General features: G+C 35.2%; 1 protein-coding gene across 3 annotated transcripts in view; it reads right to left on the bottom strand.

Annotated features, from left to right (window-relative positions):
* Nucleotides 1-18,387, bottom strand: part of LOC113231381 (MDS1 and EVI1 complex locus protein-like) — a 169,446-nt gene that overhangs the window by 87,970 nt on the left and 63,089 nt on the right. For all 3 annotated transcript variants that reach the window (XM_026465677.1, XM_026465676.1, XM_026465678.1), the window contains exon 2: nt 6,418-6,465. In XM_026465677.1, coding sequence (XP_026321462.1) covers nt 6,418-6,465 — 48 coding nt within the window. The remainder of the gene's footprint in view (nt 1-6,417; nt 6,466-18,387) is intronic.

Genomic DNA, 18,387 nt, shown 5'->3' with positions numbered 1-18,387 from the left:
GACGAATTACAATAATTTAATAGACACAATTAGTTATCATTGTCAATTTAATGTCGACAATAATAAGAATAAAATATGCCAACGGATTTATATTACATAACTAAGTAATGTACGACAAATTGCGTAATTGAACGTGTCATTATCTTTTTTTTTTCATCGAAAGAACACCACACCACCACAGTTCATCGTTAAGTTCGAATCCCGACCCGGGAGAAATATTTGAATGGCCTACGTTTATTTCTGTCGTAAGTTTAGGTGTAATTTGTAGTTATCTATGTACATCTCCATGGCACCCGCGATACAGGGTCTTCTTAATGCGGGGCTATGAGTGCGTTATTTATTTCTTTATTATACGTTTAATTCCTTCATTTGCAACAGACCTTTGTACATATATGTTCTTGACTACATTAGGACTTAAGTGTTTCATATACTCCTAAATCCGTCTTTAATATGTTTATGTTGTTTTATCATCAGCAAGTGAGTCAACAGTAACTTTAAGTAAGACAGAAGCAAGTTAAACCGGGGCGTGCTCGGCAGCGCATTCCTAAGCCGACGACCCGCGACTGGTCGGTTTACGACCGCCCATTAATGACACACGGTAACGACCGGGAAGAGAATCGATTCACGACCAGTTTTACTGTTGCAGTCGCAGATTGAGCCCGTATACTGATTTTGAAATATCTATGTAGGTAATTGACGTTACTAAGACGTCAGGATAGCTACAGATCTATTGTGAGGACAGTCGCTATTCTTAACGGCTTTTATTTGTTTTTTCAAACAAACCGACGTTTCGGGCCCTTTACAGTTCCCATGGTCACGGTTGACTGAGGCAGTACAGTCTTCAACCAGTTATGTCTAATATTGACGCAAACCACCCTATTCTTTCACTATAATTAGAATAGTTATTAATTAAATACCTTAGTTTTAATTTTACAAAGAAAACATTCCAATTTACGCTACATTAAGTTTTACAAATTATTTTATTGAATGAATTTTTATTAAGTTGTATTTATTATTAATTAATAATAGAAATTAGAATAAACTAAAACATATTAATTAGTACTGCATTCTTATGTCTGTTTAGGATTTTTCATTAGAAGAAATACTGGATTCCAAACTGGTCGTACGGAGAAACCATCTTCCCTGTTGAAATTAAGATGTTTTTTAATTTGAATGGCCTCTCGCAGCATCCTGGGTAGATAACGGACTTCTTTTGCAAGGACCTGGGATTTGTCAAACTTCATTGAATGTGTAGGTTTATCCATGACATGCTCGCAGAATGCAGACTTATTTACGCGACTGTGTTTGACATCAGATATATGTTCTTTGACGCAGGTACAAATACTTCGGTTTGTTTATCCAATATAAGAGAGACCGCACTCAGAGTCAAGCTTTCATTAACATTCATTATTCAACACAATGTGAACACAAGTGTAACAATCGCGAAAACCTAAGAACTCGATATGTAAATAATTTGTTAACAAAGGAAGTAACATAGAATGGGATGGAAGATGGAATGCTATAATAATTACCAGTAGAAACTCTATTAGTAAACTATAAAATTAATTTTTCGTGGAACGCGTATTAAAAAAATTAAAATGACAACAGGAATAATGATTGATACGGCTTAGAAATTGAATCGTAATATCTGCATGAAGAATGTTTATAATTCAACACGATGTATACAAATAAAAAATATATAATCATAAAAATATCAATAGTTTAACACATACTGTGACTCTGAAAACATCAACGTTCCAATATCTTTACTATAGATTAGATAATTAATAAAATCGACGCCGGAAAGCGATCTTGTCGTATCTCGAAAAATAGGACTTTACACCAGGGCCGAAAAACTGTTTCAAAAAATTATTTCTCTTTCATTTGAATTAGTAAAAAGTCAATTTTAAAGTATGATGTGTATAATCATACTTTAAAATTGGCTTGACGATTGTATCAATGAAGGGGCGTCAAATTTGGTGTGGGACAAAGTAACAGGTGACAAAACATGAATTTATAGTTATGATCCCAAAACAAAGCAGCAATCGAGCGTATGGGTCTTTCGAGATGAGCCAACACCAACCAAAGTGGCGCGCGTGCAAAGTGCCTCTAAGCGGATGATTGTTTCTTTTTGTAATAACTAACTTTTTTTAATACTGTTACTTGGAAGAATCATTGTGCCGTGTATAGTTGGTACACGACCATTTGTTTGCCGTAAGTTATTGACAAACTACCATCTTGCACCACGATATTGCCAGTTCTCACACGGCCAGACAGACAAATGAATTTTTGAAAGTGAACAACGTTGACCTTATGAGCCATCCCGCTTACAGTCCCGACCTGACACATTGTGACTTTTATTTATTTCCAAAAATTAAGAACCAGTTACCCGGTCAAGGATTTTCATCTGACCTGAAGGGACAGTCGAAAAGTATGAAAAATATGTTTCAGAGATCATGGAGAAGTGTCATAAATGTTTTCAAAATTGGTTCATTCGTATGAAAAAGTGCATTAACGCTAACGAAGAATATTTTGAGAAACAATAAATTCATTTCTGACCATTTATAGTTTGACTATTTATTTTTTCTTATTCATTCCGGAAACTTATAGTGCGCACCATGTAAACGTGTGTTGAGCGCCACTTTGGTTGTGTATTCAAAGCATCAAACGAATATAGGTACATAGTGAATTATGATATATGTGAGACAATTTGTTAACGTTCTATGTTGCACTTTACGGTAAATATAATATGCAATACTAATACAATACCAACAATAACTGCCTCCGTGGCCGAACAGTTACCATGCCGGTCTGCCACGCAGAGGTCCTGGGTTCGATTCCCAGGCCGGGAGAAGTATGTGTATGGCCTACATTTATTTCTCAATAAAGCAATATCTTTAAATTTAATTCTTATACTTCTTTAAATTTATTCCTCTCGCGAGCTTGGGCGTCATTGTGGTTGGCTATGTGTACGTCCGTGGCACTCGCGACACAGGGTTTCCCTAGTGCGGGGCTATGAGTGTTGCGTTATTATTATTATTATATTATTAATATATTTGAAGAGAGCGTAATAAAATTTATAATAACAATTTTGACACCAACACTTATTTATATCCACATCTTCCAACCGTAGATCTACCGGCTGTCTTTTGAGGCACGACCAATCAACAGACTGACGAAAAGAGATTGATTTTTTAAATATACTAGTAAATACTAGATAATCAGTAGCAGCAGAGCTCCTTGTGAAAGACTACGTCCAGGGAAGTACTGTCACCTTACCAATATTTACCTTATTTCTGCCGCAAGCAACAATGTGAGCAATATTGAGTTCCGGTTTTGAAGGGGTGAAATAATAATAATAATAACGCACACACTCATAGCCTCACACTAGGGAAAACCCTGTATCGCGGGTGCCATGGACACAGACATAAACAACCACAAATTACACCCAAATTCACGAGAGAAATAAATGTAGGCCATACAAATATTTTCTCCCGGCCCGGGAATCGACTCCGGGATCTCCGCGTAGCAGTCCAGCGTGGCAACCGCTCAAGCACTGAGGCAGTGAATGGCAGGCACACATGGGACTTATCAACTTATGTCTCAGGGTGACAGACGCAGTGGCATGGCCCCTCAGATCTTTGCGATTTAAAGCTCTGAGTGGCAATGCAACAGCTATAAACAGGCGTGTCGCTTACCACCAGACGCGCGACTTGTTCGATTCATCACTTGTTATCATAAAAAAAAGACAAACGACCATAATCTCACTTGATGTTTAAAGACGATGTGGCTGTTAATATTACGCCTTTGTCAAGTCAATGTCTATTTACTCTATCCTTGAATAGCCATAAATTGTAGCTTTCAGGAAACAAATGCCAGCAGTGTATTCCACCCAAGAAAGATGAAACAAAGCGCTTGTGAGAATGTAAGTCCGTGACATAAAATTACTGAATATGAATGAATGGATGAATGAATGAAAATCAATGACAATAGTAATAGCATTGTAGCTGCTATAGCACGTAGTTCCGACTAGAGATGGGTTATGGATAGATATCATTGGAATAAATACTCCTGAGTATTTACTCTAACATCAATTTTTTACTCGATATTTATCTAAAAACGTGGATAAATATTTTTAATCGTGGTTTATTATTTATATTTAGTAAAACAAAGTATATTTTTTGTGTGTGAAATGTGAAAGAGGATCCTTATGCTATTTCAAGTTCAAACATGACTTTATTTAGTACGCATTAGATCCCAAGACCACAAAGTTAGGTCGCATTTTAGTAACGCAGGATAGGTCAGCTCAAGGGTCACAGTTAATTTGATAACTTTCTATCAATTGAATTTTTTATACCACTCGACTCGAAAAACGTAGGTACTAAAACAGTATTATTACATAAAAAAATGGCAAAAACTTAATTATTTAATAAAAAATTAATTCTAATTAATTTTATTATAAAAAAACAAAAAAAAATATCCCTGTTTTAGGATAAACACACAGTAAAAATGGATATTTATCGGATATTTATCCTTAGACGGATATTTATCCGGTAAAAACCCATCTCTAGTTCCGACTCGTTCATATTGCAATATTGCATCTCAGTCGTTAAGTTTGTACAATGAATGTTATAATTGGTTAATGTTTTTGAGTTTCTAATTCTAAATTTTATCACACAATGGATTTATTGTGTCAGAAATAAACATTATTATGATTATAAAGTTGTAGATATACACCGAAGGCGAAATATTGTGGGTGCGACTAAATTATACAGTTCCTGCGATCGTTAAATGCTTCCATAACATGAACGTTCTCAACCTCTACGTTATACTAAAACTCACCATGCAAGAAGATATCGTAATACTTCGGCACTGCCTCGTACGAGGACTTTTAGCATACGAAGTCACACAAAATGCAGCAAGACTGATCATTAAAAACCACCACAGTAGGCACTAGATAGTAAACTGATCGAATATTTTCTGTACTATCATAAAAATTTAATATTAGATTATCAATAACCACTTTAGGCAGACACCTGACATTATTTACGTGTATTTGACACAAAAGTAAAGGCCTAATGATGTTGCAATTAACTACATAACTGAAAACCGATAACTTTTGTATCGGTCGTTACGTCGAATAATAGTATGAATACACGCAAATGATTTTAAATTTTTTTTAAAGATTTATTCACAATATTGAGAAGTGTGTGTAATTTAGTGATAGCAAAAGACGAAAAGTATAATCTATGCCGAAATCGGATGATTAACAATCAGTCTGATACGAGATAATGAATTTAGTTCGAAATACATAATCCAAGACGATGACTTTTCGAAATCGAATTGATGATGATTGATAGTAGTTAGTGTATTCTGAGACTATATTTTATTCTTGAGCCTTGTACTATGCGCAATACTCTTTATTTTTCTATTTGTATGACGTCTATCACTAACCACCAGCGTTGACAACAACAAATTATTCGGAAAGCAATAGACCAAATACAAGACGTCAATTTTCATTTGTGAAAATTACATTTTGCGTCGAATAAGAAATTGTTATTAAAAGTCGCAAAAAAGGTATTATAGTATATCCAATGCAAACATTTAATTATTATGTCTATGTTAGATATTGATCTAATCGAGAAATTAAATAGCAATATTTTCTATCTGATCGTCTATGGGAACAAAACATTTATCACTTAATTGCTTACGTACAAATAAAACGTAAGAGGGTAATGTAATTAATAAAAAGATAGAATAAAAATAAAAGTTTTGTGTTCCAAATTGTGAAAGTACATTTTGTACCTGTTGTAAAGTTGTTTCTACAAAATAAACTGCAATAAAATGTTGACAAAGCAACTAAAATTAAAATGTCATTTATAACGGATTACATGTTATGATTATGAATACAAAATTGTCCACACACAAAAAAATGTTTTCGTCGACCCGGTGGAACTTGAACCCACACCCATGCTACACCATAGCATTGCTCTAGCCATGTAAGCCATGGGTCCAGTTCCATCTTTGTATTCGTAATCATAACAAAACTAGTGGAGTTATTTCACAAAAAATCTCAATAATCTACCAGGCACAGTGCTAAGTGACATTGAGGTTAATGTCAGGAAATGTAAAATTTAAATGTGAACCTATTTTCTAGAACTAGTTAATTTAATAAGTAGTAACTTAAATTAAGTATCAAGCTTGATAGCTCATCGCTAGGTGGTTAAACCACAAAATTTTTTGTAGCGATAGAAGAGTCGCTTTTTGTGAAACTTTTTTGAAATAGAATAAATAAAAAGAAAATAAGCGTGGTCCAATAACGGCTCCTTGTAGTACACCCGTATTTGTAACATTTTGTAGGTAGGACTTTATCATTGTCAGTTTAATATAAATAATGTAGGGTAATAAACAACGCACCTGCATTTTCATCATTATTGGCTGAAGGCTCTCCATCTTCCTCATTGCCTGAAACAAAAGAATTTTGGGTGAGTAAAACCGTTAATTCCACTTACTTTTTACCAAAACGGAGCGCAGATGAGATATGTTTCTTCGACCTATTATAGTATTTTATGATAGTATTTTATTCTTTTGTAGTAAGTAATTATTATGAAATTATTGTATATTATTCTTAAAGGTTATTAACATAGCATTAATATTATTTAACCGTTTGTAGTGATAATAAAATATAATATATACTTGTCTTTATTTATCTAATCTATTGATAAAAACAGCCAAAAACAAGGGTAACACTGTCAAATTATGTGTCATTGTAAATATCTTAAAACAATCGATACATTATTTATTAGTTTCTATTAAGGCTTATTATCTGTAATTTAGATTATACAGCTCGTGATTATGACGTATGTATATCAGTGTAAATTCTAAACTGAATATGCATTTAATACGTATTTATACTAGTGTTATTATGAAAAAAATGGGAAAAGGATAACCTCGGCGTATATACTTCGACCAAATTGAACAAAGTCTTTAAAGGAAGTCTGTCTTGTCAGAAATTCTCACAATAAATAAGAAAGACTAGAAATAGATGTAGCATTTCATACGACACTGTTATGAAATGTAGACCAATGCTACATAAAGTAATTTTTTTTAATAAACAAAATCGATCTCAAAAGTCTGTGAAATTATTTATCAATTTGCCAAGTTTTATTGAAATGAGTTAACGCCAAATGGGTGAAATCCAATAAACCGGATTAATCCCCACATTTGCCAGTCTTAGGGCGCGTTCCCACTATGTCGTAATGTTTTATTTATTGTTGGACGACTGTCGTGTCTAGCATGTTCCCGTGTCACGACTATCTGTCATGAAGATTTATTTTATCGTTGAACGACTGTCGTGTCTAGCTGTTCGCACTAGATCGTGACGACAATTTATCGTGACAACGATAAATAAAACGTGACGACAATAGTAGCTGCGATTTTCTGTCAAATGATGATAATGACGAAGATGTCAACAGTGCTGATGCAGCCCTTGATGCTTATATATAAGCTGATGATGCTGATGTTTCTGATGGTTCTTTGACACTGACGATTCTAATGATGCTGATGGTGCTTATGGTGCTGATAAGCAAAGAATCATCAGCACCATCAGAATCATTAGCACCATCAGCAGCATCAGCATCATCGGCATTATATATAAGCATCATCAGCGGCATCAGCATTATATGTATCTATCATGTTTTTATCGTGATGTTTTATTTATCGTCTAACGACTGTCGTTCTAGCTACCGTTCCCTCATCGTTGTCCCTATCTACCGACCCGAGAGAGGGATTTCCAGAGAGACTACGGGCTCAATGGCAAGACCAGGGTACGGCGGGCGTCCGGGCCAAACCCTCCGCCAGTGATACGTCTCCACGGGCGTCTCTGGCGGACCCGGACGTGGGTATGAACTCGCCGGGGTTTGTGGTTAGCTGCAGGGACGAACACGTTCGTCTGCCCCGGTAGATGGTGACCGTGGCGTTCGTCCCGCGCGCAGCTAGCGCGTCTTAGTAGTTGAGGGCCTGAGGCGAGGAGATGCGCGGGATACATGAGTTGCCCTTTAAGTCGGTGGCTATGTCCGGACATTATCGCAGGACACTGCCACTTGGCATCTCCGGCACTAGCCCGGAGAGCTAAAAGTGCGGAGCTGGAGAGACCCCGTTCATTCGGCGTCGGGAAGTGAGCGTGTCTTACAGCTCCGCCACCAATGAGGAAATTTGGTAGTCGACTTAGAGTCGGCGGCTCAGCGATGGCAACCGTTAGTCGTGCGGAGCGCGACGGGAAGTGAGTGTGCCAACAGCTCCGGTACCTATCTGGAAAATAGAGAGAATACTGTACGTGCATCCGGGGCGGCTCACCTAAGGCACTAGCCTTACAAGTGCTAATCCAGGGTTAGGACCTGACTTAGATGGTCCGTGTGCAAGTTCGCTTGCACAGGTCATAGTGCCCTTCCCGCATTACCAAGAGGTTGATAGGGAGGGGCACTATAAACAAAACTTATGTAGAAAGATATGGGACTGTCGTTCTAGCTGTTGCCATTGTGACGACAGTTTGTCGTCGTAACGACAAAAAAATCGTGAATGACAGTTAATCGTGTCCTATACTATATGTGAACAATTTCATTAAAATATACAAGACACTGAGAATCACGACATAGAGGAAACGCGCCCTTAGAGGTGGAATATTTTGTTAAAATTTTAATGAGACCACTACCGAGGACCCTTTCCATTAAAAAAAGAATCATCAAAATCAGTTCACAAAGGTTGGAGTAATCGCGTAACATACACACAAAAAAAATACAAGCAAATTGAGAACCTCCTCCTTTTTTTAAGTCGGTTAAAAATAATAATACTTTTATTATATTGTAAGCGCGTTTGCGCACTGCATCCGATTTGTATTCGTTCCAAATCCGTGACTATAAAAATCTAGAAAACTCGGACCCACTTCGGATGTCGCTTGGGCACTAAATCCGATTTCAATCCTAGAAAATACAAATGTCGTTTGTACACTTAGAGATAAAATGATCCCTGTGACATTTCGGGCCATCATTTCTCTGATTCGGAACTGCAACGAATCGGACGTACTGCGAAAACGCTCTAAAGATCGCATTTAAATCTACAACTCCTTACGCTTTCGGCAGGTGGCATTAATACTTTTTGGCAGTCTTTTCTTTATCGGTTTTTGGTACACTCTGTGACTATATTTTATAAGCTACATCCCATTCGTTATTGGCATACAATTACGTCGTTACAGACAAATACGTATATTTTTAGTAACCAACCTCGACACTTTATCACCACCGCCACATTACGTAACACCCTTTCCTATAATTACAACACACAATTCAGATTGTTTGATAATTGCTAACAGATACAGGTATCTTACAGCTACGTGTAATTATAGTATTACACTGATGGGTATTAGACAATTTGATGTGCTGGCACCGACAAGCACTGAAAAGGGTGTGCAGGAATACAGGATATAAACGTACTAATTGTGCGAAATTGCGTGCCAGTGTTACAAGAGAGATAAATACCCTTGAATTTTGCGTTATACAATAACATGTAGATTATAAAATAACAGAGATGTACACTCAACGCTGCTTACGATTTATTTGGGAGTTTGTACTTCTATTGACATTTGACGACAGCCGTGGTTGAGTGGCTTATCTCCTGTTATCATGGCGTTCGTCGTCGCCATCTCCGAGGTGATCCCCGGCTGGATCAATGTAGAAAACTAACTTCTATATTGTCTCGGGTCTGAGTGTTTGTGATATTGTCGCTATTTCCGTTTTCTATAACACAAATGCTTTAGTTACGTTTCACAAATGCTTTTCTTTATGATAACGGAACGCACAATTCGTGGGCCTGGTGGTAAACGACACGCTTGTACATAGCAGTTGCAGTGCCACTCAGAGCTTTAAATCACAAAGATCTGAGAGTACTGTCACTGCGCCTGTCACCCTGAGACATAAGTTGACGAGTCCCATGTGCCTGCAATTTCACTAGCATTCTTACCCTTCAAAACCGCAACGCAGTAATGCTCACATTACGCCATGGCGGCCGAAATAAATAAGGCAGCAGTACTTCTTTGGAGAACTCTTTCACAAGGAGCTCTACTGCTACTAAATTAAATAAAACCTACATTGTGATCAGAGCAACGTATGTGATGTTGTCTAATATTTATATTTATTTGTACTGATATTTCGAAAAGGAAATATAAGAAATATGAAAACTGAACGGGACATCAAACTTTATATAAACAAATATGTTGTTCCATTTATTTTTCATTTATAATAAATCAATTCTGATTTCAAGAGATTTCTTGCTTGCTAACAAAAATGTTCTCAAACAATCATCTCATGCGACGTACATATTTTAACTAGATTAGATATGGATACGTTATCTGAAACCTTGAACAATATCCAGTCTAAAACGCAACACGGTTAATAGTCGCTAAATAAGTTTACACGATTTTAACAATAAAATCAGTGGTCGTAGTTAACAATAAAATCATCAATTGCAGTCTACGTCACAGGCGAAACCGTTACACACCAAATATAAGAGGCGTTACCAACAGCAATATGTGACGCAAACATCTTGAGAAGCAGTACTGTTACACACCTTTTCACCTACTTAAATAAATAATAGGCACGCGACAGGAACGAATAACAAAAGAGCAATGCACTAAACCATCATTATGAAGAGAAAGAAGTTATACAGCTGCTTCTTACTTCCTTTCCTTACAAAACCGTGTAATACAAGACAAAAGTACCTTCATACACAGCGGTTTGTCAGAGAGTTCATTATGGAACGATTTTGGCTCGTGCTCCTATCTTATAAGGTGCGTCTTAGTTGTGTGTGTTTTTTTATGTAGATGGAAACGTGTGTGTGGCAGTCGCGTGGCATAGGTTCCGCGATAGCCGGAAATTATTTGTGTATTATAAAACATTTTAATTGAACAAGATGTTCACAATGATGCTGTGGTAGGTAAGGTACGTTCGTATGAAGAATGAATTCAATATGTTAATCCTACTATAAATACGTACATCTATAATGTTATAAGTTTTATGCTACGTTTTCCTCAAATAAGTTATCAATCAGATAATTACATAGATAATTACATTTACAATGCATCGTGTATCTGTTTATAGCAGACTCGCTGAATACATAAATGATAAAGGGTATAATGTAATTAAGATCTTACGTAATTGTTAAATATTTAAAATTATTTATCTGATAATATGGAAACCGTGCTTCTTTTATTGCAAGAAAGCAATGGACTCGATAACTATAAAGTTCTCATAATTAAATAAATAAATAAAATAAATATTAGACAATCACAATCACATACGTTGCTCTGATGCCAAAGTAAGTAACTAAAACACTTGTGTTGTGTATAGAATTACTTAATCGGAACAACGATGATACCACAAACACCCAACACACCCGAGACAATATAGAAAAGTAAGTTTTTCCAGATTTACCCGGCCAGACTTGAGAGTCAACAATGTCAAGTATGAAGCTTCATTCGAATCATGTGTCTTTTAATTTTGTCAAGTATTACTTATTTGGCAGTAATTGCTTCGAACGGAACATCCGTATCCGGACAGAGAACGAGAGTACAGGGCCAGTAGAGCTAGAGCTCTATGCGAGAATAGCAATATCTCGCGCTTTATGTCGCTCTCGCGCTAGTTCCGCCCTATCGTGCTAGCTCTATAGGGACGTCAAAGATGGCGACACCATAAAAACCGATGTGCAAGCCACTCAAACACGGATGGTAGTAGACAGATGTCTTCAAAATAATTTCTTGATAGTTCTTGAATCGTTTAAGTACCGTCTTGTTACTCGTACCTCTACTCACGAAAGAATGGTTCATGAGTCATATTGATATATACATTTACCTAAAGCTGATAATTTAAGTATATTAAATAAAAGAGCTAAAATCACCCCTGTCTGTGTAAGTCGTACTTCCTAACCTCTTCCAGACCGCACTTATCAGACCTCGTTTTGTCTAAAACATTCACAGCAAAATCATAAGACACGTGCCTCATAATAATAATGGGACAAAAGGTGAGGTCAATAAAATTGCGTTTATTAGAGACCGGTTGGCAGCGCCATCTGCCGAGGGCGGGCGTCTTCCGCTGCATTGTTAACACACCGGCTGCGCACGCGTCGCGTCTGCAGCGGGCCGCGAATGTAAAATCATCTTGGTTAACACAAATGGCATTTATAGATAAGACTATTATAATACAACAAGGGCTACATGAGACTTTAGGTCAGAGAACTTAGTTTTAAAACCATCATGCACCACGTCTTATTAGATATGGTAGGTATGCCAGATTATGACTGGATTTGTATAAGAAAATAATTACAAAGAATCACTTTCGATTCGAACTCTCAGAGATACCGTTTTGAAGTTTAGAAATTGTTGAAACTTCTCACAATGAGCTTCCAAATATTTCTTTATGTTTGAAATATTTATTTACACTTTTACTTTATACACTTATTTTACTGTAGTTATATGTATTAGTGTATCATGTAACGTTTGATATAATTAATTTATTGAGTATGTAGCATTAATTTTTTTTATATCGCCAACTCAAGAACCAACTTTCCTCTCCGTTATTCAAAGATGGCAAAAATCCATTTATGATATAAGCTGGCCTTTGTTACATTTTAAAATGTTTTCGTCGTTTTTATGATACCATTCATTCCAAATTGATATTAAAAAATTATACAAAACAGTACTGCTGTACGATTATTTTGGTTAAGTTCTATTACTACCAATTTACTTCCCAACGGGCATTCCCCAAACCCATAAAAGTGAACTGTCCCCGTCCCTTATTTGCACGGAAGCTAAGCCCCGGTAACGGTGTTTGACGAATTTGGTCGCTTGTCCCAAATCTACTTATCTACCAGTACCACGCCTTTAATATCAGATTATTGTTTTGAACATCTGCATGAATTTTTGTTTGTAAATAACTTCAGAAATCCTTTAGTTCTGCGAGTGGGACTGTTGAATAGTTATCGTTGCAGCATTGATGCTCATAACATAAAACGTATAAATATAAAGGATGTACTTAGAAACCAACTCCTTACAAAGAACGTGACAAAAATGTACAACTGTAGCTGAGTATAATTTCCATGACAACACGCATTAATTTATAATTACGATTTAGCAAAACGTTCATCAAAATATAATGAGATTGATAACAAACAACTTTATCAAAAAATAATTTTAAATACTCGAAAATATATTTCAAGAATATAATTTTTGATAAATTGAAATTACTTTTTGGATCTTCGTGTCGAAATATGATCACAATGAACATGAACATGAAAATGGGCGAAAACATGATGCTTCCACTAACCCTCGAAAATTTTGTACAAAGATTCAATTTTTTGTATACAATGATCATGGTACATTCCACCACTCAAGTTTGATCGCACCTTGTAGTTTAAAACCAAGCAGATAATCTCGATTTTTCAGAACATCATTGAATTCGAATTTAAGAAATCTAAAAAATAAAACCGTTTGGCGTTGAATGACAATTCAAGTAGCAATACTTCGTCATCGTCATACATTTCTACGAGTACATTTCTCTAACCGCAAAATCATTCCTTTAGTTCACTGACAGCTACAATAAAATCAGATCCGACAGCAAATCCTTTTATTACCAAGTTCCTCAACCTCGTAATAAAACATATACGTATTGAGAGAGAAAATATAGATTTGCAATAACAAGCCAAGTTACATAATAGGAAAGCACACACACACACACAGACAAACACTAGATGAGTGTAGTTATCGTATCGAAGTCACGCATTGTCCATTGTGTCGACGCCTTAGGCCATTGTTCCTTGTGTACACTACATAGACCTGCCATCGATCGCCTTGGGGCTAAGGTTCTCAAACTGCATGAGATGTGTGTCCCCTAATAAGGGGCCACACATCTCATGCAGATCTAATTGACTAATAAGTCAATTAGATCTAATGAAAAAGTCCAATGGCAACACTAATTAAGCCTGGTAAAGAAAAATAAAAGTGTGTGCTTGAAGCAATTTTAAATGTATTTATGATTATTATGTATTGACCTACCAACAAATGGACGTCGGGTCTAATACAAAAACCACGAAAAAAATATCCGAAGTTAACCTATACAAACGTAGTGACATGTAACAAAATATAAAAAAACTAAAACGTTCAATTTAAATTGTAACGTCATTGCAGTACTGCCTAATTTTGCTTGCAACAATTTAAGGACCCAAAAACAGCATATTCAGCTTCTACTGGAAATTTAACAAAATGGACCATATTTAGCTTCGATTGAAATTTACTTGAACACAAGAGTAATGGAGTAGCCTTTATCGTCAATGTTAATTAATTTTTATATATATTATTATTATTATTATTATTATTATTATTTATATATTTAATTCACTTAAAGAAATAATAAAGAGTTAGGCAGATACAAACATACAAATATTACTACAAATGTGAAATTAAGCGTGTACTATAAGAAATGTGCTGATATTCCAACGAAACGTAAACCTTAATTCCGAAAACCGATAGTTTAGTTTTGTAATCTCCCTAAAAAAATACATCTGACATTTTATTTCGTTAGCTCGAATTAAACGTCATTAATAAAAAATATTTTTTTGAATAAGATTAAAATCAAAGCGATTGTATAGTTTCTTTGTTCTAAATATTTCAATCACTTGTGGTTCGAACAATTGAAAATGACCAAAAAGTTTATATAAGCTTCTTGAAATTGACGTAATGGGTCTCTTTCCATCTTTTGCGCATGCAATGTGTAGGAAAAGGACAGTTAGCTATTCGATTATTTTGTGTGCTTTTGTAATTTATATTTACGATTCATTTATATATAAATTAAATACTATAAAACTGTACAAAATAAGATTTTTAAATGAGAACTATGATAACACAATATATTTGTTTAGTGAAAATATGATACAGAATACTGTTTTTACACTTTACTACAGTAATTTTTACAAGTTATTATTACATGGTACTGCATGATTGACAACCGCGCTGTCACTCCAGCAAATAAAGACTGTTGCGAGACTGACGCTCTGTATGCGATTTTAACGCCCTATAGGTGCGGACACTTTTTAGCGCGAACCCGACGTCCATTTATTGGTAGGCCAATGTTATTATGTTAAAAAGTGAACATTCTAAAAGACTGCCCTAATTATAAGAATAAAGTAACATAAATTCCCACTACTACTGTTGCAGTTGATTATCATAAATTTTCATTATTAAAAAAAAATTATTTCAAGTAACTGTTAACTAAACTACGAGTGTTGTCACGTACGCGTGACCTTAGAAAAGTATTAATATGACGCAACTAACATACTATACGCAATGTTGCAACTGCATTATAATGGACACAAATTAGGGGCGTGATTGTAAATCACATTTTGTATTTTGAAGGAATCATTAAAATAAAAAGCATATATATACAATTAAAATCTAAATGTGACTTTAGCACACATTTTGTTTTTTTATTAGAATTAAGTAAAACACCAGAATCTATCCATAACCGTATGTAATCTGGAAGCACACCTAATCGAACCGAAAAGAAACACGAGCCGTACACACTCTTTTCACGAACCAACATATTAGGTTGATTTTTTTAAGGTGGAGAAAACGTAATGTAATTTGCGAAAATTCTAAATTTTCCATATAGTGTATCAACACGTATTATTACACATCCGAATGCTGAACACGGGTCTTAAATAAATAATGAGCACCCTCACCTTACGCCTAATCTTCATAGATTGTCCATGAATGATGCTAGTCCATTTTGCTAAAAAATAAGATATTTGGAGGTTTCGTAATGCAGTAAAGTTTGAGAACTTCAAGTCACACAACATACCCACTGTTATGACTTCACTATATGGTATAGTCGGAGAAACTACTGGAAATCCTGCTGTAAATGACCGCTATGGCAGCCACTAGAGAATTCTACACAGTGTTAGGTGCATATGTTCACTACGTATCAAAGTCAAAAACAGACGTTAGAATTATTACGTATGTGTACGACATAAGTTGCAGGAAAATTAACTTATGAGTTTAAATTGTATTTAGAGTCACCTTTATTGTAATAATTTTAAGCTAAAATGCACTTAATATATTTTTAAATTCTTGTCTAATTTTAACTTAATTGTTTTTTGTACCAGGAATTTACGATTCAGAAGACTGTGTTATTATAATCATGGATAATGCGTTTTATACAGTCAGCCGTATATTTATTTTTTCTTTATGATCTTTAATTCAAAGGTTAAGAGTTAAAGTTTGTATCCTGTGCAACACCTTCCCCTTTATCCTTGTGCAGGAAGCTATATCTGTGTCCTTTTCTTTTACTCGCTCGAAATACCTTATCCTCTGTCTTCCTCATCCACGCTTGCCTTCCAGTTTTCCACACATTAGGTTTATAATCGTCCTGCCTTAGAAGACCCATTGATGTTTTTGTATTATTATGATTAGTACCAGAGTGATAATCAAGTCCGTTAAAAACTTTTAAGAGCATTCGAATTAGAATTGATTCGAAAAACGTTCACGTTTTGTCAGTGTAGGGACCTCTATCGCAACGCGGATAAAAAACAACTATTGGTGATAAAAAAAAATAGACTGCTCATAATGGATAATTTCACCCAGTATCTTCTTTGTTGGATATCTTAAGCGAATAAATCACCATATGTCACGTGTCTAAGTAAAATAATATACCACTATAAACACATATTTGTATTACACGTATACCATTAATATAATAAAGCCACATAAGATGATAAGTCAAAAGTGCTTTCATCACATGAAAATCATAAAAATAATACAAACTACATGAAACAAATAATGTGTATGTGAAATTTTATTACACATCATTATATTTATAACTCTCATATTTAAGCATAAAAAAGTTATCGACTAATTTCGTTCGTAGAAACTTTAAAACTGAAAGGTGGACAATTTGCGGATGTGACCTTATTACATCAAGCGTACCCTTAATGTAATATGGTCACATCTGCAAAATTATATTTTTAGAAATGTTAAAATCTATTAAAATCATATGCCAGCTTCCGAATTTCAATATCACCTAAAATTATGACAAATGTTCCCCACATGAGCTTTGCAGTTGATCATATGAGTAAATCCCCAAAATGTAATATGCCGTAATGTGCTTCTGTTCAACAAATTGTCATATTCGGGTAAGTCTTGTAATAAGCGCTGTTGCTGTCACTATGTGACTGTAAATCCACCCATACGTGGATCTTAAAATAGGGTAAGAACGAGTGTAACTTTGTAACTAATGGTTCCGAACCTTTCTTTTTCACAAAAAAAAGAAAGGATATTTATGTAGCCGATATTTGTCATTGCAAGTATTTATATAAAAAAAAAGCATTCCAAAAACTTGTGATTGTAAGCGCTAAGTACAATATGGGTTTGTAGCAACCTTTGTTACATATTTTTTTAACAATTTTTTTTATAAGTTGTTAGAAAATTTTTATTTGACATTACAGCGAAAAAATCTGTCAATTACCATTTTAATAAATAACTCATCCCATATATCTAGAGTCGCCAAACTTGTGCACATAAGTCAAAAAATAAACAAAGTTTGTTGTTCCGAGTCGGTTGTTTTTTTATAATAACGGGACAGACGAGCCGTGCACCTGGTGGTAAGCAGCACGCCTGTCCATAGCAGTTGCAATGCCACTCAGAACTTTAAATCTCAAAGATCTGAGGGGCACTGCCACTACGCTTGTCACCCTGAGACATAAGTTGAGAAGTCCCTGTAACTTCACCAGCACCCTTCAAAACTGGAACGTAGATGCTCACATTACTGCTTGGCGGCGAAATGGGTAAGGTGGCAGTACTTGAATAGAAGAACTCTAGGAGCTCTATTGCTACTAAAATAATCTTTCTTTTTTTTAAACAATCGTTTCGTTCGTTCGTTTTAAATATCATTCTTATCATTCTTTATATCACTAATGGACGTAACTTACATTATTGAAAATAAAAAATATTTACATAGTTTAATTCAGAATTTTATGTTCTACGTTGGACATGTAAATAATTCGTTGTTACCAAAATTAGATCCAATCGTGTTGTACGCGACGATATGTGGAACCCTAATAAAGTATCACAGTGTAACACTGCGTACAATCGCACGCGGAACTCGCGTTTCGTCGCCAAATTACATGATTTATTGTCATCGCAGATCTAGCGGACTGTTTTGTAAAGGACCGTTGCACACGGAGTGATTTTCATGTTGTCTAATAGCATCACTATGTTGTATTAATATCAAGTGAACGTAATTTCTTTACTCATATAAGAACTTATGTAACACTTATCTATATTCATTACAC

This window comes from Hyposmocoma kahamanoa, unplaced genomic scaffold (assembly GCF_003589595.1).
Source record: "Hyposmocoma kahamanoa isolate Upper Pololo Valley unplaced genomic scaffold, ASM358959v1 65, whole genome shotgun sequence".
NCBI lineage: Eukaryota > Metazoa > Arthropoda > Insecta > Lepidoptera > Cosmopterigidae > Hyposmocoma > Hyposmocoma kahamanoa.
The sequence above is the reverse complement of the archived record's forward strand: the minus strand, read 5'-3'. Positions and strand labels throughout refer to the sequence as shown.